Source organism: Diceros bicornis, chromosome 18, assembly GCF_020826845.1.
Source record: "Diceros bicornis minor isolate mBicDic1 chromosome 18, mDicBic1.mat.cur, whole genome shotgun sequence".
Taxonomy (NCBI): domain Eukaryota; kingdom Metazoa; phylum Chordata; class Mammalia; order Perissodactyla; family Rhinocerotidae; genus Diceros; species Diceros bicornis.
In genome coordinates, this window is record NC_080757.1 from 7,022,160 (window position 1) to 7,048,165 (window position 26,006).

Sequence of the window (26,006 nt, forward strand, 5' to 3'; positions counted from 1 at the left end):
GTATCTGTCCCTCTACCATTACCACACAGTCTTGATTACTGTAACTATAAGTAAGTTTTGAAATTAGGTAAACTGTTTCCTCCCAGTTTATTCTTCTTTTTCAAAATTGTCTTCACAATTCTAGTTCCTTTGCTTTTCCACATAAATTTTAGAGTAATCTTCTCTGTATCTACAAAAGATTCTTGCTGGGATTTTGATAGGAATTGTATTAAACCTGTATATAGATTTGAGTAGAATTGACATCTTTACTGTATTGAGTCTTCCAATCCATGAATACAGTACGTCCCTCCACTTATTTATATATTCTTTAATTTTTTTTGTCAGTGCTCTGTAGTTTTCAGCATACAAGTCCTGTACATGTTTTGATAGATTTGCACATAAATATTTCAACTTTTTGAGCAGTTATAAATGGTACTACATTTTTAATTTCAGTGTCCATGTTTTCATTGCTTGTATATAGAAATATGATTAATCTTTGTGTGTTTATTTTGTATCCTGATACCTTCCTGAATTCACTTATTAGTTCTAGGAGTATTTTTGTAGAGTCCTAGCAATTTTCTATGTAGACAATCATGTCATCTGCAAAGAGACACAGTTTTATTTCTTCCTTTCCAATCTGGATGGAAAGGAAGAAATTTATTTCCCTTTTTTTTTTTGGCCTTATTGCACTGGCTACAACTTCCAGCACTATGCTGAATAAGACTGGTGAGAGCAGACATCTTTGCCTTGTTCTTGATCTTAGGGGGAGAGCATGCAATCTTTCACCATTAAGTATAACGTTATAGAGTAGGTTTTTGTAGATGCTCGTTATCAAGTTGAGGATGCCACCCTCTAGTCCTTTTTTTCTGAGAGTTTTATCATGAATGGGTGTTGAATTTTTCAGACGTTTTTTCTGCATCAGTTGATATGGTCATGTGATTTTTTGTCTTTAGTCTGTTAATATGGTGGATTATATTGACTGATTTTTGAATACTGAACTAGCTTTGTATCTTAGTCATTTGGCCATGGTAAATAATTCTTTTTATATATTGCTGAATTCCATTTGCTAATAATTTGTTAAGGATTTTTGCATTTATATTTATGAGCAATATTGGTCTGTAGTTTTAATTTTCTTTGTACTATCTCTAGCTGGTTTTGATACTAGCTTCACAAAATGAATTGGGACGTGTTCATTCCTCTTCTATTTTCTGGAAGACATTGTGTAAAATTGTTGTTAATTTGTCTTTAAATGTTTAGTAGAATTCCCCAGTGAAACTTTCTGGGCATGGAGATTTCCTTTTTTTGGAATTTTAAACTACAAATCCAATTTCCTTAATAGTTATAGGCCTATTCAAATGCTCTTTTTCACACTGTGGTATTGTGGTAGTTTGTGTTTTTCAAGGAATTGGTCCATTTCATCCAAGTTGTCAAATTTATGTGTGTAGAATTGTTTCAAGACTTCCTTTGGATATCTGCAGCATCTGAAATGATATCCCCTGGTTCATGTCTGATATTGGTCATTAGTGTCTTTTTGTTTGTTGGTTTATTTGTCAGTCTTGCTAGGGTTTTGTTAATTTTATTGATATTTTTAACGAGCTAGCTCTTTGTTTCATTGATTTTCTCAGTTGTTTTTCTGTTTTCAGTTTCCTTGCTTTCTGCTCTATGCTTATTATTTCTTTCCTTCTCCTTGCTTTGGGTTTATTTTGCTCTTCTTTTCTAGGTTCTTGAGAGGGGAACTTAGATTATGAAAGTGAGACTTTCCTGTTTTCTAACCTGTGCATTTAGTACTATACATTTCTCTCTCAGCACTGCTTTAGCTATGTCCCACAAATTTTGATATGTTTTATTCTCATTTTCATTCAGTTCAATGTATTTTTTATTTCCCTTTAGACTTCCCCTTTGACCCATGAATTATACAGAAGTATGTTTTTTATTTCCAAATGTTTGGAGATTTTTCTGTTAACTTTCTGTTCTGATTTCTAATTTGATTCCATTGTGGTTATAGAACAAACTCTGTATGATTTCAATTCTTTTGAGGTTTAATGGCCCAGGATATGATCTATCTTGGTATATGTTTCAGGACACTTAGAAAGAATGTATATTCTGCTGTTTTTGACTAGATTAAATCCTGTTGGTTGTTGGTGTAGTTGACTTCTATATTCTTGTTGATTTTTGGTCTAGTTATTCTATCCAAGGGAGAGGGTGTTGAAATCTCCAACTATAATTGAGAATTTGTCTATTTCTCCTTTCAGTTCTATCAGTTTTTACTTCACACATTTGTGCAGCTCTGTTTTTTGGTGCATACACACTGAGGATTTGCCATGTCTCCTTGGTGGATTGACTCTTGTATCATTATGTAACATCCCTCTCTGTCTCTGGTAATTCCTTTGCTCTGAAGTCAACTGTATCTGATATTAATAAAGCCATTCCTGCTTTCTTTCTTTTGGTTTATATTTGCATGCTATATCTTTTTATGTTTTTACATTCATCTTGTCTATGACGTTATATTTGGAGTGAGTTTCTTGAAGACAGCACACAGTTGGCTCACGTTTTTTAAACTACTTTGCCAATCTCTCTCTTTTAATTGGTATATTAAACGAGGTGAGAAAGACCCTCCCATGGACTGAATTGTGTCCCACCAGAGTTCGTATGTTGAAGCCCTAACCTACAATATGACAGTATTGGAGCTGGGCCTTTAAGGAGGTAATTAAGGTTAAATGAGGTCATAGCGGTGGCCCTGGTCCAATAGGATTGGTGGCCTTATGAGAAAGGAGAGAAAGACCAATTTCTCTCTCTCCCCTTCCCCACATCCTCCCTCTCTTCCTCTCTCTTTCCCTCCCTCCTCGCTGCAGTGAAAACACAGGGAGAAGGCAGCCTGAGCAAATCAGGAAGAGGGCTCTCATCAGAAACCTAATCTGCCAGCACCTTGATCTTGGACTTCCAGCTTCCAGAACTGTGAGGAAATAAATGTCTGTTGTTTAAGCCCCCAGTCTATGGTATTTTATTATGGCAGCCCCAGCAGACTAACAAACCCCAGAGAAGAGGACCAGGAGAGAGGTCAATGGGAGAAGTGTTTGCAGTGGGCTAAAACAATGGCCTGTAAGAGCTGCAAGCCATTGTGGTGCGGACGGGCTCGAATCCACCTTTGGGGCTGATGAGGGACTGTTCGTTATGGGAAAACCACCTAATGTTCTCCCCAGCAGACACAGCTGCAAGGCAAGTCCTTACCCATTGTTCTGGGCCTTACCCTGCAGTTCCCAAACACAGATGCTTTAGACCCATCATATTAGTGTCTCATATGCTAACCACCAGCCCTATGTAGCTATTTAAGAGCAAGTGAATTAAAATATAAAATTAAATATCAGCACCTTAGTCACATTAGCTACATTTCATGTGCTCAATAGCACATGTGCCCTTATTAGTGCAGATATGGGACGTTCCCATCATCACAGAAAGTTCTATTGGATGGCATGGGTCTAAACAGAAAGGCTTCGTTCTCTGTTTGGTAATGTAAACTGTCATACATGTGTTTTTTCCAGGGTTATGTTAAGAATCCCATATGCTGCATTTTTAATAAAACGCATTTATGGGCATACAATAGTACATACTTGCTTGCCGTAGTGTGGTTAGGAAGATATGTAGATAAATCAAGACTCATTACAAAAAAATAAAGTCCAATAGACTTAAAAAAAAAAAGATATAGGCCATATTCATTTTTCCCTTTAAAATAAAAATTTTAAGAGGTTTTCAATGGCCAATTTACTTACATGACTATAAAATGCTTTTATAAACAATACACCAAGGGAAATTTGCTTCTCCATACCATTGTGTGGGTTTTGTTAAATCTGGGTGTGTCTATGGAAGTACGTTGTATGTGTGAATGTTGTCTGCCACGAGAGTAGACAGGGACTAAAGGTCCCCCGTCCTGGAGTCGTCCCATAACATGACCTAACTGAAGTGGGTCAGCAGTACCAGAAAAACCGTGATGAAAATGTCCCGGGCCTTCGGCACATCCTCTGAGGACCACGGCAGAGGGAGACAGAAACTCCAGACTCTGCCAACGACTGTCCTGTGCTTGTACAGAGAAGTCCTTTGTTTCCTGGTCATCTCCCCCGGCTGATTAAACTGCTTACTCCGTGTCACCATGCCTCATACAGAGATGCGCCTCTGCTGAAAACAGTGAGGTCACACCAACCCTATTTCTCTGCATTTTGTTGTAAGAAGAAATGTGCCTAAGATTACAATATATGCAATAGAGAATGTTTAGGGTAGTGACACTATTCTGTAAGACACTATAATGGTGGATACATGTCATTATACATCTGTCCAAACCCACAGAATGTATCACACCAAGAGGGAACCCTAATGCAAACTATGGACTTTGGGTGATTACGATGAGTCAGTGTAGGGTCATCAGTTGTAGCAAACGGACCACTCTGGTGGGGGATGTGGAGAGTGGGGAGGCTGTGTGTGGAGGGGGGCAAGGAGTATATGGGAACTTTCCATGCCTTCTGCTCAATTTTTATATGACCTAACATTGCTCTAAAAAATAAAATCTGATAATAAAAAATACATATGTAATACTTAATTTTTAACACCCTTCAGGAACCTAAAATCATTTTTTATAGCAGAGGAACATAAAATGTGTAACTTGGCTTTCTATAAAATCTCTTTCATCTGCTTGTAATATGATTATAATTTATTCTGACAATGACTTTGCATTTACTAATTGAATGTGCAAGTGATACAGCCTTAAAGAATGTGCTGCCTCTTAGGTTTTTACAGTATGAAGAGGGAAGCAGGAACAATTTAGGAAAAGAAGAAATCATTAACCTTGTAGTAAGGTTCCTGAACTAAGATATTCCCATGACCTTGAGTGGAAGTAGAAATGATTCATTTTCAGGAGAGGGGCTGAGAAGACAGAGAGAGAACCACACCCCACATTCACCAAGTGCAACCTGTGTCCCTCTCTCAGGAGAAGACGGACACATCTGCCGACTCTAGGACGGCCCTTCCTGAAAGGTGTTCGGAAAGAAATAGTTTCCTAAGATGCTGCCAGGTTGGCGGAGGCTGGGGTGGGCGGGCAGGAAGTGTCTGTGGCCAAACTCCGGGTAAGCAGGCCCTTCTTAAAGACAAGGTATGCTACCGTAGAGAAGTCTGCTTCCCTTTGCTCAAGCCCGAGTTTCTCGGACCCTCCTGCCTGGACCCCATGGAGCCAATCAACACACGCACTTGTTGGCTCACAGGTCAAGAGTCAACACAAAGCTTACAAAGGAATCACTAAATCCTTCTCTCAAGAAAATGTCGCATTTCAGGGTCCTGTGACTTGCTTGCTCCCTGTCAGCACTGCAGTGAAGTGTGGGAGAACTAAAGGCTGGGGGGACCTTATGGTGGATGGGAGGGCCATCTGGCCGTGACCTTGACCACTTTACTCATCCCTATAAATAAATGCTTTCATAGTCTTTCTTTGCTATAGTATGAAATGGAAACCTTATTTTTCCTGCAGATCTTCATTGCTTTAAGTCAGTGAGCTGGTTCAAAGCTCAGATTCATGGGCTCCAGTCCAAACCTAAGGACTCCAGCCTCTGGAGGGCCAGGAACGTCCATCTGGAAAGGGCACCTCTGGTGCATCCAAAGTGGCTGGTGCTCTGGGCTCGCATTCTAGCCACAGGGGTCGCCGACACCCACACAGTCCCTTCTCGAGGGGCTGCGGGCTGCACCTGTCCTGAGGGTCCACTCCTTTCCGCTTTTTCTTCCCTATGAAGACGGCCTTTGCAACCAGCTTTCATTTGTATGAAAAACAGGAGGGGAGGAGATGGGAAGAGAGGTGGACATGACATGGGTTCCCCCCGTTCCAGTCTGGCTTCCAGACTGAGGGTGACAGCAGCCCACCCGCCTGGGTATTCTGATAGAGTGCTGGAAGACCAAAGGCAGACGGGTGGGGCTGCTGCCGGGTGGGGGGGATGGTGACTGTAGGTCATTAAAGGGCCAAAGTGACACACCCCTTTCAGACACACGAGGGATCAGAGTAAGAGCCAGAGTAGCTCTCCAAGTCAGCAAGCGGGACTTGAAGTTTGAACATCTTTCACGTAGTTAGACACAAATTTTGTCAATCAGCCACTGAAGCGGGGGGGAAAAAGTCTGATGCCTTCAGACATTGGAGTAATAAAAGATAGTTTCCCGCCCTGACCCGATTCTAGGCTGGCCATGGCTCCACCTAGGAGAGCACTGCCCTAATGAAATATAATGCACGCCACAAACCTAAGCCACATATGTCATTTTAAATTTTCTGATAGCCACATTAAAAAAAGTAAAAAGAAATAGATGAACTTAATTTTCATATTTTATTTAACTTAATATATTTAAAATGTCAAATATAATTTCAATATCTAATCAACATAAAAATTATTAATAGGATATTTTACTTTTTTTGTAAACACTAGACTTTGAAATCTAGTGTTTAATTTACACTTACAGCACGTCTCCGTTTGGACTAGCCTCATCTCAAGTGCTAACCTGTCATTAGTGGCTACTGTATTGGACAGTGCAAGTTTGAGAATTTAGCTTTTCATGTAGCTTTCCTACATAGGCAGAGAATTTCTGGGCAGGCTGTCAACAGTATATGGCTCTTTGAAAATTATACCTAGTGGTTATTGTAAAGGACTAATTTGGCTTTGGGGAGTTTTGTACCTCAGGCTTTTGTGTGTTTGGTGAGTGGGAGTCAGTACCTCTGACTAATCAACTCAGAGGACCTGGTTCTTCCTTGTGTAAGGCTGAGAGCCAGAAGTCGGACTGGTGAATTCCCAAGGAAATTCCTGTCTGTGGGAACATAGCTGTGGCTAGCCGACCTCCCCTAGGTGACTGCCATGCCTTCCCCTCCGACTTCTGTGTACTGTATGCTTTGAGCGCCCACAGTCTTGGGTGCTTGGCGTACCTCTCAGTTCAGCTAATACTTTTTGGGTAGCATTATGGTTTCCCATTCAGTCAATTATGAATGATGACAAATAAAAATTTCCTTATCGTAAATGCTAAGAGTGTTGGCTTAATGACTTAAAAAGTTAGACGTTTTCCAGCCGTGGTGCCCAGTCTGAGCAGAGCATTTGGGTTTGCCTGTCTGATGTGCTGGGTAGCATGAGTTGCCCGATGTCTCCCTGTGCCCTACCTAAAGCACTCCCAGAACTTTAAAGTGACCATCAAAGAGAAAGAAAGAACAAGGAGGAAAACCTCCATCAGAACTTCCTCCTCCTCCCTGCTGCCTGCCAGTCACGCTTCCCACCAGCCTTCCAGGGTTGGGGAGTGTGGTGCCAAGTGGTTCCTCGCTGCTCCATTTATCAGACTGTCCCTCAGGGCCCTCACGTCTCCCTCACATGCCGCACCGTCCTGTGACTACCTGGTCAAGTCACTCCCTCTCGCTGGTTCCTCTCCTGCTCTCTTTTCTTGCTAGCTCAGCTTGATCTCTTCCCTAGACTTAAACACTTCCCCTTTGAACTCTGCTGCCTCCCCTCGCACCTTCATTTTTTCATGAACACATCTGTCCATCTTTTGCTTCCACCTACTTGCCTTAACGCTGTGCTTCACAAACTTGACTCATCACAAGAATTACCTAGCTGCTGGTTAAAAATATAGATTTCCGAACCCCAGCCCCAGAGGTTGGTAGGACTGGAGGGTGGAGATGGCAATAAGTGTTGTGATAAATCCCCCAGGAAGTCTGATGACCTGGCCAGTTTGGGCACCTGTCCAAAGGAGAGTGGGTTTTCATGGCAGCATTTTTTTGATGGAAATTGCTCTCTCTGTTCTCCAGCTCACAGGGGGACCAGGAGGAAAAGGCAGTATACAGTTGTGTTGACTGCTTCTGGGTCAGTCTTCTGTCACCGCCTTTGGAAGTTCACCACCTCACTATTACTCACCGGAGTGGACCCTTTGCTCCGGCCAAAGCAGGTTAACTCTTGGAGCAGGCTCAGGGCTCCTCTGCTGGGATCCTCTGGAAGACTCTCTCCTTGTCCCCACCTGTCATAATCCTACCCTTCCTCCAAAGTCCCCTCAATGCCACTTCTCCTCCAGGACCTTCCTGATCCCACAGACGTGTTTCTTCCTTTCCTCCCCCACATCTTTCTGTGTGGCATGTAATTAATTCTGCCTTGTGTTATAACCCGTTTGTGTGCCTGTTTTTCCTCCAAGACTGTCCCTGGAGAGGAAGGCTCTCCTTTCAGTCTCCTTTGCATCCTCCAGCACGGAGGGCCGAGACTTGCCCAAAGAGCTCGTCAATCAGCAGCGCTTGAACAGACTGAAAAAGAAGAGGAGCTTCCTCCCCCGCCCCCTTCGTCTTTGCCTGGGCGCACTCTGATTCATGACACTGAACCACAGCCGAGGCTCTGGGAGGAAAAATGAGGGAGTAAATTGGAAGCTGAATGGATAAATAGACTGCAGCAAATTGCATGAATTCAATAAGTTAAGTTTGCAACAAACCTACGCCAGATAATTACTAATATATACCTGCGCACCGCAGTAATGGGGCTGCATAATGTGACAGGCAAAGTCCTCATTTACATTTGAGATTGTTCCATGAAGGTTTGATTTCATTTGATTACAAGCTGGTACGTGATTTGGAAACATTACCAAACACCGTCAGTCTCCAACATCCCTTTCTGGCTCCTTTCTCCTTATTTCCCTCCATCCATGTTGAGAGGAGAAGAGAAATGAACCGATTAAAAAAACCCCACTAACCTAGATTTTGCATCTGTTTCACAGTTTCTGTGTGACGACATGGGGAGAAACGCACAGCTGTTTTCCTGCGCACACGTGACCGTGGTTTGGAACGCCAAGAGCCAGACTCGAGGGCAGCAGGCAGCACGCCACCCCCCGGACCTCTGGGGCTTAGTTGAGTTTTCATGTCAGCTACAAAACTGGGCTCCCACGTTCCCTCTGTCTGGGTCACAATTCCTTTGATAAATGCGTCAGTGTCAACTGACAACAGTCCCCTTCCTCAGCTCGAAAAGGCAGCAGGCCCTCCTGCTTACCTGTCATCCAGGTGAAGGGTAACAATAGCGCTTATCTCCTAGGCTCTGCGCTGGACACTTGACAGAATCAGCTTACAGTGAGTGAAGCAAGCTTGTTTAAGCAATTGGTGGTAGACACAGTAGATTCTTTCATCGTTCAAGAGAAACGTCAGAGCTTGTGCAAGATCTTGGATCTTTCAGACAACCGTGAGGTTAGAAAAGATTAAAATTCTTTCCTTTCCCCTGATGGGGTGGAAATAACAATACTGTCAGCTAATACTTTAGGGGTACTTACCATGTGCCAGGCGTTGTTCTAAATATTCTATGTAAATCAGTTTATTTAACCCTTATAAAACCCTGTGAAGTAGGACCACTATCCCTGTTGTACAGGAGAAGAAACTGAGACACGGTGAGATTTAAGTCACTTTGAGGCCACGCAGCGAGGAAACGGAAGAGCTGGGAGTGGATCCAGGCAGCCTGGTCTAGAAGCTGTATTTTTATCCAGCACACGCCTTTGCCTCCCATGCAAGCAACTTAACCTATGTCAGTAGAAGACACCAGGTGGTCAGGACTTCTTTTGCTCGGTGCTCAGAGTGTGGTCTCCCAGGGCGGCTCGCGTGCCCAGTGGCCTGTCCCGGCTCCCTATCATTTCAGCACAGCTTCAGGCTTCAGAGCCACATGTCTTAGCCTCCCCGCAGCCCAGCCAGACTCTGGTTTCTGGGCGTGACACCTTCCTGGGCATTCGGATTGCTGCGGGACAACTGCTCTCCAGCTGTCAGGTCCCCCGTGCCCCTCTCTCCCCAAGGGGTCCAGCTGTGTCCTCTGGCAGTCCCCCTCCCCCCAAGACCTCACCCACCTTTAAGCCAAGGTCCAGCTCCCTCAGCGAGCGCTGGATCTCTCTGGTGAGGAGGTTCATCCGCTCACACTCCTGGAACACCACCACAACATAGGGGGTGCGCTCCTCCACTTTTGCCATCAGCTCTGGGATGTTAAACTCGTCTGTCACGCGCTCTAGTATTTCTTCCAGGAGGGCCTTGACCTGTCCCATGACAGGAAACACAGGGTTAAGAAAGGGCCCTGATTCTCCAGAAGGACTCCGTTCCCCTGCAATATGGCACTGAAGATGCCAACCATCCATCGCTTCGCCATACTCTTGCCCGCTTGCTTAGGTGAGCTGGGTCAGGGATTGGGACGGACCACAGGTGGCCTCTCCCTAGGCTGGCCAGCTCCCTGTGTCTTGTGTGACCAGCTTAAAGGGATGAACACAGATGCCCTTCCAAGAATTAGGAGTTGGAAAAACTGGAACTGACCCAGTTAGCTGTGGGAATCAAACTAGAAAGGCACACGACAGACTTGGCCAAGGTGGTCATTTTGGGCCACGTGAGGCTGAGTGATGAGCAGCAGTGATGAATATATATACACTCTGCTCTGAGATTCCATGAGGCTGTACTGTGGTTTCTGTCCTCGGGTCCTGGAAGAAGCATCCCCATCCATCATGTAAACCTCCTCCCCCACCATGATTCCTTTACCACACAGACTGTCAGCTAATTAGACCAGAGGAGCCAGAACAACCAGGCTCTCTCCCCTGGAAATTGGAATTGAGGCACTGAGATACTGGGTTATTTTGGGGCAAGCACTTGGAGGCTGAGTCTGCTGTTTTGAGTAAATGAGTAAGCCCAGGAGGTCTCTCAGCAGAGAAAGAAAAATGAAACCAGTGCAGACATAACAGAAGGTGTGGCCAGCAGAGGGATGGATAGAGGGAGGGAGAGAGGGAGCCTGCGCGAGAGTGCCAGCCAGCTCCAGGCACACTCGGTGGACGGCTGTTTTTCTGTCTGTTCATCTCTTTCCCCTTCTTCTAGTAACAGGTCCTGATCTCCTTTTGTGAAATTACCTCTTCCCCATGTTTTAGGGGTACAGTCACTGGGCCCAGCCATCCCCTCACGCAAATTAGACCAATCAGATGATCCTTCCCAGTACAATGACAATTTGAATCTCAAGACTAGGATTGGGGGACAGAAAGTGGCTGGAGCCACTGACAGCATGGGAGTGTCCTGGAAGGACCGTCCACTCTTCTTTTGCCCTGAGGCCCTAGAGCCACTGTGGTTTCTGTCCTTTCTTAGGTCAAGTCCTTTGATATAGTGAGCTATTTCGTGCCTGTTTCAGCTAAATTGGTTTCTGTTGCTTCCAACCAAAGAACCCTGACTGAGTTAATACAGTTCTGTTGGGTGTCACTCATGTGAATTTAAGCAAGTCACTTAGGCCTCAATTTTCTCATCTATAAGAATTTCCAAGAATGTCTTTCTCCACTTGCCCCCTCCCCCAATCCCAGGGCTGAAGCGAAGATCAAATCGAATAAGTTGATGAATGTGGCAGCCTCTGAAAGCTATAAAGAACTATATAAATGTAAGGGATTATTAATACTCAGTTTGCCTTGTATTGTTAACATACAATACATTCTCTAGGAAAAGAGCTGATGTTAGAAAAAAGAAAGTAAAAACTCATCACCTTGTCACAAATGGGTCGCTGGTGCTGTCATAGCAAAAACTGGAAAGGAATTTTAATGGTACCTGAAAGCTGCGGCTAGGGTAGAAGACAAATGGCTAAAATTATACCATATTTCTGTCTCTGGAGCTGAATTTGAAGAAACAGCCCTATATCAGCGAGCTACCATGTGGACATTATTCACAAAGAGATGATAAGATAGTCTGCAGGCATTGGTCCAAAACACATTGAACGTGGAGACACAGAGTTCTATTCTGTCACGGATCAGAAGGGAGGATTTGGAGACCCGACCTGAGGAGGCAGAGCACTGTGAGGGAGGAGCAGATCCACAGACATATAAGACCCTCTTTTGTTCAGAGAACCCCAAAGACCCCTTCACATGGGAGGAGTGGATTCCAAGGGACGTGGTCTACTTTATTTTCACAAGCAAACACCTCTGCCTTTTTTTTCTTTTTGGGAAAGTAATAAATGCTTAGCATAAAATCTAAATATTATAGATACTTATTAGAAACAAAATCCTCCCACAATCTTGCCTCTTCCCTCTGTTAACTGTTAATTTTGGGGGTTTATAATTCCTGCAGATGTCCTTCAATGCATATAACTCTATCGATCCATCCATCCGTCATCCATCCATGTGTCTATCATGTCCATCTGTCTGTCTGCCTTCCTCCTTCCCCCATCCTCTCTCTCTCTCACTTTCTTTCTATTTATCACTAATGGAATCAAATGACACATAGCTTTTCCAGCTTGTTTCTTTTCACCTTATAATAAATCTTGGACACAGTCCCTCGTTGGTACACATGGATTTGCCTTTTTTTTAAAACAGTATATATTATTTGACTGTTTTGGCATACCATAACTTATTATGTCATTCCCCTATTGATGGATATTTGGTCTGTTTATCATTTCTGCTACTACAAAAAATCCTGAAATAAATATATATGTCAGGAAATCTGTGCACTTTTGAGTGTTTCCACTGGCTGAATTCCTAGAAATAGAATTATGAGTAAAAAATATGAACATTATTAATTTTAGTAGCTCTTGTCAAATTGTTCTATAATTTAAACCTTTAGCAGCAGAGATGACAATGCCTGTTTTCTCATGCCTGCACCACTGGATATTATCACATTTTAAAATCCTTACCATTAGGTGAAAAATGATATTTCACTTAACTTCATTTGTGAGTGACACTCAGAATATTTTACTATTTTTATTGGCCATGTGTATCACTATGTGAATTTCTTTTGTGTCCTTGTTTCCCCTCCTCTTCTCCTCTCTCCTTCTTTTTCCACAGGTAAGAACTCTGTATATTAGCAGAATCTGCCCTGGTGCTGCAGATCGGCTCTCCTGCTTTGTCTTTGACTTTCGTCATGGTGTTTTTGCTTTGCAGATGTTTTACATTTTTTAAGTCATCAAATTTGTCAATCTTTTTCTTTACAGATTCTGAATTGCTTTTTTTTTTTTAATGTTTTATAATGCCTTCCTCTTCGTAAGATCATAAAAGCATTCACCCAAGTTTTCTTTCAGTATTTTTTATGTTTTCATTTAAATATTTAGCTATCTGAAATATACTTTGGTATAAGGAGTTAGGGAACCGCTTCACTTTTTTCCAAATGACTAGCCGGTCATTCAACACTAAGGCAATCCAGTGGTCAAGGGCAAATGAAGGAAACAGCCCACCTCACCACCAGGGAAGCAGGAAGGGTGGACGTCCAAGGGAGGCCACCAGTGGCCAGTGTGATGGGCTGAATCATGTGCCCCCCAAATTCATATATTGAAGTCCTAACCCCCAGAACCTTAGACTGTAGCTATTTGGAGATAGGGTCCTTAAAGAGGTGATTAAGTCAAAATGAAGCTAAGGTGGGCCCTAATCCAGTATGACTGGTGTCCTTATAGGAAGAGGAAACTTGGACACACAGAGAGAGGCAAGAGGGGCGTGCGAGCATTAGAGGAAAGGCCTCGTGAGGACACAGTGAGAAGATGGTCATCTACAAGCCAAAGAGAGAGGCCTCAGAAGAAAACAACCCTGCTGACACCTTGATCTTGGACTTCCAGCTTCCAGAACTGTGAGAAAACAGACTTTTGTTGTTCAAAACACCCAGTCTGTGGTACTGTGCTATGGCAGTCTAGCAAACTAGTACGGCCAGGTACCCCCCTGATTAGTAGCAGATTCATCTGCCTAAGAGAGGCATTTGGGGCCACATAGCAGTTCTGGCTCAGGTCATCAAATGAGCCCATGTTGCCCTAGAAAGAGAATCCAGGCTTGGGCAGAAGGCTGTGGTAGACTGCTGGTGTCTCCTCCCCAACTCCCCCACCCTCCACTTTTCTCTCTCCTTCCTAGGCACACGGCAGCCCAGCTATGCATTGAATCTCCCAAGTTCTCTTCCATATAGATGTAGACATGTGAGTAGATTTGGGCTAATACTTTGTGAACATATGTGGAATGTGCAACCTCTGGGTCATTTCCAACTTAACAATACAACACTCTCTGCTTTGGCTCTTTGCTGCTCCTCTTGAGCTGTTCTGTGGATGTGAAGGAACATAGCTCATGAGAACGTGTGAGCTATGTGAGAAACAGACTATCACGGTTGGCCCAAATCTACTGACATGTCTACATCTATATGGAAGAGAACTTGGGAAATTTAGTACATAGTTGGGCTGCCATGTGCCTGGGAAGGAGAGATAAAAGCCGAGGGGTGTGGGGAAGTTGGGGAGGAGACACCAGCAGTCTACCATGTACTAGTTTGAGGGCTGGGGTATAGCACAATTGACATACACAGTAACCTGCACACCTGTTGCTTCCTGCACAGCATGATGCTTGGCAAATGACCACGGTTCATTCATTTCTGCAGCACACACACATACACACACACACCCATTTCTTGAGTTGGACAAAGCGGATAAGGAAGTGACGAGAACTAGAAGCTTCTTTGAATCCCACCCAAAGCACCCTAAATCTATTACTTGTGTAGTCCCAGCCTTTTTCATTTTTAGAGCCGGGAACATTTTTCATTCTAGGTGGCTTGGATTCCAGGCAACATAAAATTTCTTCTCTTCCTTTTGTTCTCAAACTATGCCTCATGCATCAAATAGTGGAAGAGGCTGAGCAGTGTGATTTAGAGCAGCTTTCTTAAGTATGCCCACCCGCATCAAAATCGCTAGGGTGCAAATTCCTGGGCCTAACCCTGGACCCCAGAATCAGGATTTCATGCCCCCTAGCTCACTCTGGGCAGATTAAAATCCGAGAACTGCTATTTTAATGACACCACTCCATATGTTCAAGCAAAGAAGTTCAGCTCTGTTAGTGTGAGTCAGTCTGTTTTCCTAAAATCAATCCCTGGAGCCTACAGGCTTGACAACTACCCAGGTTTCCTAACCCCTAATCTTCTAAGTATGTTTCACGTAAACCCAGTGGACTCTCTAAAGGAAGGAATTAAAGGAATCCAGGCGGTACTGCGGAGTGGAGGAGGTGAAGGAGGTACATGTCTCGGAAGCTGAATTAGCTTGTCCTAAGAAAAGTTTCACTGTGGTGCCCATTCCTTTTCTGCCTCTGCTATGCCCACACCAGGAACAGAGCCCTCCGATCGCCTCTGGTTGTCCTAAAACCCAAACCTCATCCTCATCTGCCTTTGTACCCCATAATTCCTCTCCACTTTCCTGAAAATTCAGGAAGTCCTGTGCTTCGTAGCACTTAACTGTGTGTTAAGAGACACTCGGATTAAATGTCATTCACACCAAGAGAAGGCAGCATTTTGTCTTACAGAGGAGCGAGTTAACCCTAGTGACCATCTAGTTGGTGGAATGAGGGTGGAGGTGTTTAAGAATAGCTGCCCCCCCATCATCACTTAGTTTGCGAAAGAATCGTGACGTCACCTCAAGGTTCGCAAACCACCATCATTCAGCCTTGCCCTTTCTTCACTTTGGCAGACAAATGGAATAAAAACTGCCTTTGAGTGGACTAGGAAAGCAAACTGGCAAACCCAATGGCAGGAACTTCCTATGATTTAACCCGACGGCCACATGGTGACACGACTGGGGAGGGCGTGGGGTTTCTGGAGGCGAAGGGCAAGCCCATCAATGCTGGACCGGCATGTGCCAGGGGAAGGTGTGCACCCTGAGGTCTGTGCCAACGCGGCCAGTGGGAGAAGCGTCTTCCCCTGCAATCCTTGGGCTCCCCAGAAGGGTCTCAGGCAATCCCCTCATGTACCTTCTCTTCTCTGGAGGCCCCTGCTCCATCTCCAGCGTGGCTGTCCCGGGGCTGCAGCTCCAGCACGGTGTGAAAGAGCTTTTCCGAGTTCTGGGTCAGGAAGCCAATCTCCGCGTTGGGGTGGAGACCATAGAGATATGGCGATTCTGGGGGCAGCTCGGCATCAATGTACTGGAAGTCAAGGGCAAAACTCACTTAAAAACAAACCGAGATGCTCACCAATGCTGGCCGATGCCACCATGCTCTCCACCCATTAGTGCACATCCTTTCCTGACACCATCTGTTTTTGTATGCTGGGCCAGTTTTCCAGAACTTCCACATTCATGAGGTCATTCTCTTTTTTGGGAAGCTTAGCTGACTTTATCCATCTCCCATCTTACCCCTCCCACCACTCCCTGATAGACACCTATCCCTCCGCACACAGGAGGACTCCTGAGTCCTATAGAAATGCTAATCCCTACCTGGTATTTTTACTCAAGCTTTTCTAGGATCCCAGCCCTCTTCCTCCAAATTCCTTTTCTCTCCCCTCTGTTTATCTAAATCAGGGATGACGAACCTAAATGCAAACACGGGATCACACATGCAAAATAAAAGTATGGAGCTGGCTGTAGGGCGAGGTGAATTTTGCTGTGAACTGAAGAGTTCCTGTATCTGGTGAAAAGCATTCGAATTAAAAACTTTTAAAATGACATGTCACCACAACAACACATCTCTGTGGTCAGTTGTGGTGGGCACAGTCTGCCATCCTTGAAAAATCCTCCCCAGCTTTTAAGGCTCACTTCCTTCTCCAAATGTTCTCTGAGTTCTCCTTCACAGTTCTCTCTATTACAGCGAGAAAACATCCCTGAAATTTAGCTCCTCATTTGACTTTGATGATGTCTTGCTGTTAGTAACATCCCATCTAAGTAAAAGATTGCTCATTCTTTTTTTTTTTAAAGATTTTATTTATTTTATTTTTTTCCCCCCAAAGCCCCAGTAGACAGTTGTATGTCATAGCTGCACATCCTTCTAGTTGCTGTATGTGGGACTCGGCCTCAGCATGGCCAGAGAAGCGGTGCCTCGGTGCGCGCCCGGGATCCGAACCCGGGCCGCCAGCAGCGGAGTGCGCGCACTTAACTGCTAAGCCACGGGGCCGGCCCAAGATTGCTCATTCTTTAAAGGAAATTTGTGGCTTATTTTTCTATTTCTTCCAGCACCCAGCACACTCCTGGACTCTCTTGGTGAGTGCCCTGGAACAATCTGTTAACTGACAGGTTAAAGAGAGGGATGAAGAAAAGGAAAATCTGCCTCAGTCATTTGGAAGCATGCAAACCATGTTACTGTTGCCCACCGCTACTCTAGCCTCTTGTTGAATTGTTCCATGGACACTAGGGGATGCTCTTGCACAATTTTCTTGAGTAGACCCTCTAAGCTTTTTGTTCAAGTAATTTATAAAAAAAATTCCTCTTATTTTCTTTAACTAGTCTTACTGTTTTTAATTTGTTCTCATAGGTCCAGTTTTTCTGGATCGAATGACTTTTACAACTTACCCTCTTAAATTTTATGAAGTAAAAAAAATTTTAAAGCTGTAGTTGATGTTCCTACGACCAGTATTTCCCTTAGGTTTGGTATTCAAGTCTTCTTTTAGGCATGTTCAAAAGTTAAGCAATGAAAAAGATTTTTTAAAAAATTATCTTTAAATATATTTTCCATGGCAGGCTAAGTAGGCAAAGACAAACACCTTAAAAATAGCAGTAATAATAGTAAAATGAAAACCCAAAGTAATTATAAGCAAAAGCCCCATGAGAATGTTTTTCTTGGCATGTGTATGTGTGCCTGTGTTCACAGCCACCGACAGGGGAAAGGCAGGGTGAGTGATCTGCCCACAAGATCATGTCCCTCTGAAGATACTTAGCATCACTAGTATAAACTCAACCAAAAGTTGACTAAGTTCTTACCTGGAACTTTGCTTTTAATGGCTTTGTCAATATCCTGAATGAAAACAATCAAATGAATGCCCCAGATGTTATTTGTAGAAAAGAGCAACAAATAGAATTATTGAACCAAACATCAAGAATAAAAAGATCTCCTAAGGCTCAATTTTATCATTAATTTGAGGCTAGAAATCCTATAGCTCTCAAATTGAGCAGGGTGAACTTGAGGCTGAGAACCACAATCCATATACGCTCAGCTTTCTAAGCGATTCTTCCCTGGGCCCGCTCGAGCATGCCCAGTGGTGCAGGTCCGCATGGGAGGAAGGGCCAGGTCCCGCGTGAGCACCACCACGCCGGCGTGAGGAAAGAACAGAGCCTTACCTGATGGTAACCGCTGTAGTCCATGTTGCCTGGGAGTGGGAACCCTGGGGCCAGAGACAACTCTCCTTCCAGCATTTCTGGTTTAATAAATTCTTCCAGATAGGCCCTGCAGAGTCTCCTGTCCCAGTCATCTGTGATGTGGCCTCCATACATGATCTCTCCAAAGAGGTAGCGCAAATCATCATAGGGGACCTGAGAGACAGGGGAAAGAAAGAAAGACCTCCACACAGGCATCGGGGCCGGCCTGATGTGTGGGCAGAGCATCAGCCACAAAATGGGATGCTTCTCGAGATCAGGAGCAATCTCTATTAACCTGCGTACCCCCAGTGCCCAGCAGAGTCAAGCACGTGTGGGAGCTCATTAAATGCTTGAAGAATCCCATCAAACGGTGAGGAGAAGTAAGTGCCAACCCTCTTGCATATATACCTTCTCTCTTTCATGGTCCTTGAAGTGCCAGTGAAGTCAGGGTCTACCTACAAGTCCTTTAAATAGGTGGATATCAAATGGAAGAAAGTGAGGACCAGGGTACTTTTCTAATTTCCTGCCATTAATTAGCATATTAATTGATTGTCTCCTTCCCAAGTTCAAAGTGAATGAAATACAGCAGGCAAGTTCATGGGTGTTGCAGTTGGGAGGGAAGCCACTTGAGGAAAGGCTGTGGCAGTGCAGCAAATGAAGGGATGGTGTTGCAGGGGGTGGGCTTCCCTGTACCCTGGAGCTGGAGGCAGAGGGATTGCTTAGGGTGTCTGGGCCTGATTCACTTCCCCACCAGGAAGAGGAGGTGGCCTTGCAGATGCTGCTATGTTTGGTGCATGAACTAGAAAAGCCTCGATGGTGTGAACGTTCGCTTAAATGGAAGGGCATGGATTGTTAGTGTAAGTTTTCTTTGACACAGAGATATCAGACAGAGAATGAGGGAGATGAGGTGTAGCAAGAATTTGGCTTCTTCTTCAACTTGAGCAAGACCCTACCTATGTGAGGAGCTGGGTGCCCCAAGAGAAGTTCTGCATCCCTGGCTAATTAAATTGGGAATGTGTATCAGGTGAGTGTGGGGTCTCTTCCTGCTAGTCCACAGCCCCCTGCATGCTGCAAGTGCACAGGGGTGGTCCGGTGGGCCCTGGGATGAACGCTCATGGGACTGACCCACACCAGGCTTGAGTCACTAGTTTGGTTTTCTGAGCTTTCTCGGCTCTAACCTCTCCGTGGGACTCTTCTTGGCCTCACTCCTGTCCTGGGGTTGGCCGCCTGGTTAACCTCGCACTTCCTCACTGCACTTGGGGAGGGTGTAGACCTTCCCCAGTGCGCGCCCATTCTTCCGGGTGCTATGCTGCATCACCCTTCTCAGAGGCGGCCCTCCCGACCTACCCCTGCGCCGGAACCTTTACCTTTGCGTTGGCCTCCAGGAAGTTGTAGAGTACATTCACAGAGATGGTGAGGTCTCCAGTGTTGAAGGGGTAGGAACGATTCCATCCTCGGGGCCCAAACTTTCGTCTTTCTGCCACCACCGCATGAAAGTAACAAAGAGCAAAGAGGATGCTCTTGAACTCCGTCTCCCGGGAACACATCTCCAGGGTGTCCTGAAAGGAAAGTGTTGCCTCCAATGCTACTGTTACACAGTGCAGGCCAGGGGGTGGGTTATGGTGGCTGGGGGTTGTGTTGGATAAAGTTACTGAATGTCCTGGTTAGGGTTGAGCTACAGTAGGACTATAGATGGCACTGTGGATAGGCGTGGGCTCAGGGTTTGAGGGGACCTTGCAGAGGGGTGGGGTTTTAGTTTAGAATCTCAGTTAAGGTTTTGATTCAGGTTATAATGGGGTTTGGTTTATGGTTAAAGCTTGCACATACGGATGTGCTAATTAAGTTTTCAAGCATAGCTAATGGAAAACAGGGTAGTGGGCCACAGGAGTCTCATGTTTGTCATATTAATGTCACTTTGCACTGGGGTGTGGGTGGGGACTCCGACAGCATCTTCTCTAATTTCTTCCCTTCCTGTCACACTTTTCTTGCCCGTCATGGAACCCTAGTAGGTGTGATTACTGCCTGTGAGACTGAGGAATCCCCAGCTCATCTGCTGGGGGAGTTGCCAAAAGGGGGGACAGGATGGAAATCAGAGCCACGAACAACAGGGCAGTGCCGAGCCCTTCACCACCCAAACTACTCCACTCAGCCCGAGCAGCGGTGATCAACGCGCGGCTGTGGAAACAGCACTGATGGGTCCTGGCTGCAGAGCACAAGGCAGGAGAAAGATGTGGCTCATGAAGAGGGGATAAAAGAAGCGACAGATAGAAGAAAAAAGAAGCAGGAGGTAGTCTAGAGGAAGGCAATGCAATTGTGCTTGGAGGATTTTAAGGAGCATGGTGGTGATGGTGGGGAGGGGGAAAGTCTGAATTTTGAAGAGATGGTAGGACAAGAACCCCGGGACTTTTTGGAGTTAAAAATAATTTCCTCTGAGTGAGACCTTCTCTGCTCAGGAGGGAGCAAGATGTTGCAGATGGATCCCAAGAGAGGCACCTTCACAGCTCAGGCAAATTGGACTGGGTTCAGTCCCGGCATTTCTTCTAAGAATTGGTCCTTAGACTTTGCTCACATGGGCAGGAGGAGCAGAGGGGACAGGCCAGGTTAAGCTTCTGGCAGGTCTGATTTTTCCATGGAGAACCCATGACACTGTTTTCATCTCTCTCTGGATATGTGGGGATCACTCTGGTGCCTTTGCTGGGTACCAAGTTTGCCATGAAGGTTCAGATGTGAAAGGTCAGAGGTGGTGAGAGGACAAAGTCACTGCCTCATGCAAGCAGGAACTTAACAACTGCTGTCTGGACAGAGCTGTTCTCTCAAGACAGGTAGGGTGCTTCCTTTGGTACTTCTGACACATTTGAAAAAATTGGGTCCTGCTGAAAAATGCCTCTAAGCACAAAGACAAGAAGTCACCCATTAAAAAGCGGAAACTGGTTGACAGTGGCACACTCAAACAAAGGTCAGAATAAAATCATCATCCCTAAACAGCACAGCTATCAGGGAAGTGGGGATAAAAAGAGCTCAGTGCTGGGGCCGGCCCGGTGGCGCAAGCAGTTAAGTGCGCGCGCTCCGCTGCGGCGGCCCGGGGTTCGCTGGTTCGGATCCCGGGCGCGCACCGAAGTACTGCTTGGTAAGCCATGCTGTGGCGGCGTCCCATATAAAGTGGAGGAAGATAGGCACCGATGTTAGCCCAGGGCCGTCTTCCTCAGCAAAAAAAGAGGAGGATTGGCGGATGTTAGCTCAGGGCTGATCTCCTCACAAAAAAAAAAAAAAAAAAAAAGAGCTCAGTGCTGCAATTAGTCCCTTAAATGGTTAAAATAGGGCTCCGAAGAAACAGAGTGAACAATAGGGGGTATTAACCAGGCCTCTGCTCCAGGGCACTCGTAAAAGCAGAATAGAACAATTAAAATTCTCGTGAACAATAAATATGCCCATAAATCTCTCTCTCTTTCTCAGAATGAGTTACTGAAGATGGCTGCAAATGGCCAAAACACCAACTGTGGAAGGGACAGAATAACCAGGAAAAGCCAGTATCTCTTGGGATATATTTCCCAGTTGTCTGATAACCCAGACTGGACATTGGGCTTGCAGGGGGATAAACCCAAGAACAAGGGCCCGTAGGGAGGCCAAGAAGATGAAGCCAGGTGTGGCTGTGGACGATAATACTTCTACTGAGGTATAATGTTATAATAGTAATTACTAGGAGATACGGCATGGGAAGCATCTGCTGCCCTCCTCCCTGGCTCTGTCTAAGACCCTCAAGGCAGAAAAGTTGGAAATGCTCTGGCCCTGCATCCTTCCAAAGAGCTAGCAAACTGCACTCCAATGCCTTTTATCCCCAACTTTTAATTTTTTAAAAAATTGTGGTATAGATGGCTAACAGGTAAATGAAAAGATGCTCTACATCACTAATCATTGGGGAAATGCAAATCAAAAACACAATGAGATATCACCTCACACCTGTTAGAATGACTATCATTAAAAAGACAAGGATAAGTGTTGGCGAGGATGTGGAGAAAAGGGAACCCTTGTGTACTGTTGGTTGGAATGTAAATTGGTGCAACCAGTATGGAAAACAGTATGGAGGTGCCTCAAAAAGTTAACAATAGAACTACTATATGACCCAGTAATTCTACTTCTGGGTATCTATCTGAAGAAAACAAAAATACTAACTTGAAAATATATCTGCACCTCCACGTTCATTGCAGCATTGTTTACAATAGCCAAGACATGGAAACAACCTAAGTGTCCATCACTGGATGAATGGATAAAGAAAATGTGGTATATATACACAATTGAATATTATTCAGCCTTAAAAAAGAAGGAAATCTTGCCATTTGTGACAACATGGATGGAGCTTGAGGGCATTACGCTAAGTGAATTAAGCCAGACAGAGAAAGACAAATATGGTGTGATCTCACTTATATGTGGAATCTAAAGAATAAAACAAAACAAAACAAAAAAATCAATCTCATAGATACGGAGAACAGATTGGTGGTTGCTAGAGTTGGGGGTGGAGGGTTGGCGAAATGAGTGAAAGGAGTCAAAAGGTACAGATTTCCAGTTATAAAAAAAATTGTGGTAAAATATAGATAACATAAATTTACCAACTTAACCATTTTTTTTTTCTTGTGAGGAAGATCGGCCCTGAGCTAACATCTGCCAATCCTCCTCTTTTTGCTGAGGAAGACTGGCCCTGGGCTAACATCCATGCCCATCTTCCTCCACTTAATATGGGAGGCCACCACAGCATGGCCTGACAAGTGGTGCGTTGGTGCGTGCCTGGGATCTGAACTGGCGAATCCCGGGCTGCCGCAGAGGAGCGTGTGCACGTAACACCTTGCGCCACTGGGTCGGCCTCACCAACTTAATCATTTTTAAGTGCACAGTTCAGTGGCGTTACGTGCATTCACATTGTTGTGCAACCCAACGCCTTTTCAGGGCAGAAATGTCTTTGCTTGGAACCAGCAACACCCTCCTGTAAGGAAGGCTGTAGATTTTAAAGTTAAGAATGTATATTTCCCCTACATGGAATAGAAAACCTAGAAAATTTAGAAGTTTTGACCTCTGGTACAGAGTGCCTAGTAGTTTAGCCAAGGCCTATTTAGGAAAAAAGCAAAAAAGAAAGAAAAGAAATGCCCCCCGGACGAGAGAGCATTCTACCTTCTGCCCCAGGTTGCAGTGGGCAGGCATTTCTTAACAAAAACAGCAAGCTAAAATATCCTGAACCTCCTGGTAATGTTCCACCATTCTCCGTTCCAGATTATGTGTGGGTTTTGGAGTCGGGTAAAGAAGCTGAGTGAAAAAGGAGGAGACTGGATAAATTTTGCTTCTCCAATCTCTGTGGCAGCTTCCTTCCCCAAGTTGAACTGCTTGACTCCTACGCTATGAGGGGTCTCAAGCACTTAGTAAAAGCTTGAGACTCTGACTGCCAGATGGTTTTCATCTTATTTTAAGTTAAACCAGGCCCCAAAGGGCTGCTGGTCCTGGAAGTTTATGTTGGGTTAACTAGAACAGTTGTGCTGTTGGACGGCCTGTTTCAAGTCACCTAGACGACCCTGCAGGGACTGTGGTGAGTTTTAGCATGGGTTCTGAGAAGCTAGAGACTCACTGGTGCTATTATAAGATGACATCAGAGAGGACAGATCCTAGAACCCTCCCCTTGGACTCCAGCAAGGCCCAGTGCGGCAGATGGACTTTAGGATGCCACTTTCCTGGTGTTCACACCTGTGTGTATTCCCCTTCCCAGGAAAGCGGAAGTCCCCAAGAAAGAAGCAACAAGAAAGGATATCTTCCTGAGAAGATTAAAGAGCCCTGAGCTTCAGACTTTGCAAGTGCTACTTTATATATGAAGTTGGCCCCCCATGGGCCTAGCCTTAACTTTAAATAAACACTCCACAATACAAGTCTTAGAATTCCCAGTCAAGGAAATTCCAATACCGTAGTAGCCTGCATTTGAACCTTATGCCTTGATACTCTTAATCTCGTTGTAGCATAATGTCCTTAAAGTTGACTGTACAATAGAATCCCCTGGAGGACTTCTTAGAACACAGACTCCTGGGCCCCACCCCAGAGTTTCTGATTCGGGAAGTCCAGAGTGGGACCTGAGAATTTGCATTTCTAACAGGTTCTTAGGTGATGCTGATGCTGTTGGTCTGGGGGCCACACTTTAAGAGTCTAACACATGGCTACATTCCAAGTCCAGATCCCCACTATCTGATGCTTGGATTATTTGAATCCTTGATACTCAAGAAGCATGCAGATGTCAACTATTTTCATCTAAACAAGAGCATCATCCCCCTGCTTGAAGATAGTATGCTTAGCCAATAAGTGTGCGACCAGTATATCATATCAATTAGATTTATAGCAACATGTCCTTCTCCATCTTGGAACATTTAGTTAGCACGTAGACTTGCAGAAAGTTCCCCTACACCTCTTGCCAAAGAAAGACCCTAAGCTTGGATTCCCCAGGTGTATCTGGGAATTGAGAGCTGAGAGCTGTACTCAGTGGGCACTGGGTGGAGGTCAAATGCAAAGGGAACACAATTCACTTGCATTGGGCATTGCTCCAAAGCCCACTTGGCACCCCACCGCACCCCTGGTTGCATGCTCTTCTCCCATCCGGTTTGAATCAGCTGTTTGCAAGCTGGGGTGCTCTTCTCCCCTCCCTCCCAGGGCTGTACCTGACTGAAGTTGTCCAGGGCCTTGTGCAGGTTGGCATGCATGCCCGTGGGAGGCTCATTGGTGATCTTAATGGAGTTCTCCAAGATGCCCTGGGGGATGATGTGGCCCTCAGGGGAGGGTGCAGGCTCTGCACTGATGAAGACCCTGAACTGTGGGTGGCTGTTCTCTCTGTGCTCCTCCAGCTTCTTCTCCAGGGTGCTGAGCCACTTGGCCACCAGGTGAATGTTCTGGTGGGAAGGAAGGACCCCCCAGTGCAGACATCTGCTTAGTTCTGTTAGCAGTAAACAGTTGTTAGGAAGGCAGCTAGAGGAGGCACCTGGCCTTAGCTGCAAATAAATCACATCGCAGCATGAGTCTTGGGATTCCCAGGAAATGGGGACCTCCTAGTAATCTGCAATTGAACCCTACCCCTTGCTATCTTAAGTCTCTCTAGCACAATGTTCTCAAACTTGACTAGGCATTGGAATCACCTGGACCACTCGTTAAAACAAAGATTCTTGGGCTCTACTCCCCAGTGCTTGATTCAGGAGGTCTAGGGTGGAGCCTGAGAGTCTGCATTTCTAACAAATTCCCCAGTGATGCTGATGCAGCTCGTCAGAGGAGCACACTTTACGTGGTGACATTCCAACTCCAGATCCCCATATCGGACACCTGGATTATTTGAACTGTTGATACTCAAAAGCGGGGCCCATGGACCGGCAGTGTTGGCATTACCTGGGAGCTAGTTAGAAATGCAGACTCTTGGACCCCACTCAGACTTACCACATCAGTGCAGTTTAATAAGATCCTCCAGTGATTTCTATGCACGTCAAAATTTGAAAAGCACTGATTGAGGCTCATTCCAGCTAGCTTTCCTTCCTCTCTCCCCCTCTCCAAACTATTCTGCTAATTGTCGCCAAACAGATCTTTCTAAAACGCATGGAAACATTGCTGCTCACGTCCAGGGAAGGCTCTCGCCTCCGAGCCCAGGCTCCTCTGTCTGGGTCTTTGAGCCCTTTTCCCCCACCATGTGATTCCTATCTGTCTGTCTGTCTACTAACCTACATTTGTTTCTTAGCACTACTTTGCAGAATGCACCTTTCACTTTAGTAAAAATAGTCACTTTGCTTCATTGCAATATGTTTCACTATGATGGATAGATAAAAGCTCTTCGATAAATATTTGAGGAAATCTGCTTGCAGAGCCTTAAATACACAAATCAGCACGGAGCACAGTACTTGGGCCACAGCAATCTGGTCTCTAAGTGCTGCTTTCTCTTCTATGAAGAGAGAAATAACAACAATATTTCCCATACTTATTTCACAGAGTTGCTGCAAATAACCAATCGTA

General features: G+C 45.0%; 1 protein-coding gene across 1 annotated transcript in view; it reads right to left on the reverse strand.

The window, feature by feature from the left end:
* Window positions 1–26,006, reverse strand: part of DNAH9 (dynein axonemal heavy chain 9) — a 305,906-nt gene that overhangs the window by 11,794 nt on the left and 268,106 nt on the right. The window contains exons 63-67 of the mRNA XM_058559699.1: window positions 24,677–24,904; window positions 19,364–19,555; window positions 17,979–18,170; window positions 15,685–15,855; window positions 9,832–10,014 (exon numbers count right to left, since the gene is read on the reverse strand). Of these exons, the coding sequence (XP_058415682.1) occupies window positions 9,832–10,014; window positions 15,685–15,855; window positions 17,979–18,170; window positions 19,364–19,555; window positions 24,677–24,904 (966 nt within the window). The remainder of the gene's footprint in view (window positions 1–9,831; window positions 10,015–15,684; window positions 15,856–17,978; window positions 18,171–19,363; window positions 19,556–24,676; window positions 24,905–26,006) is intronic.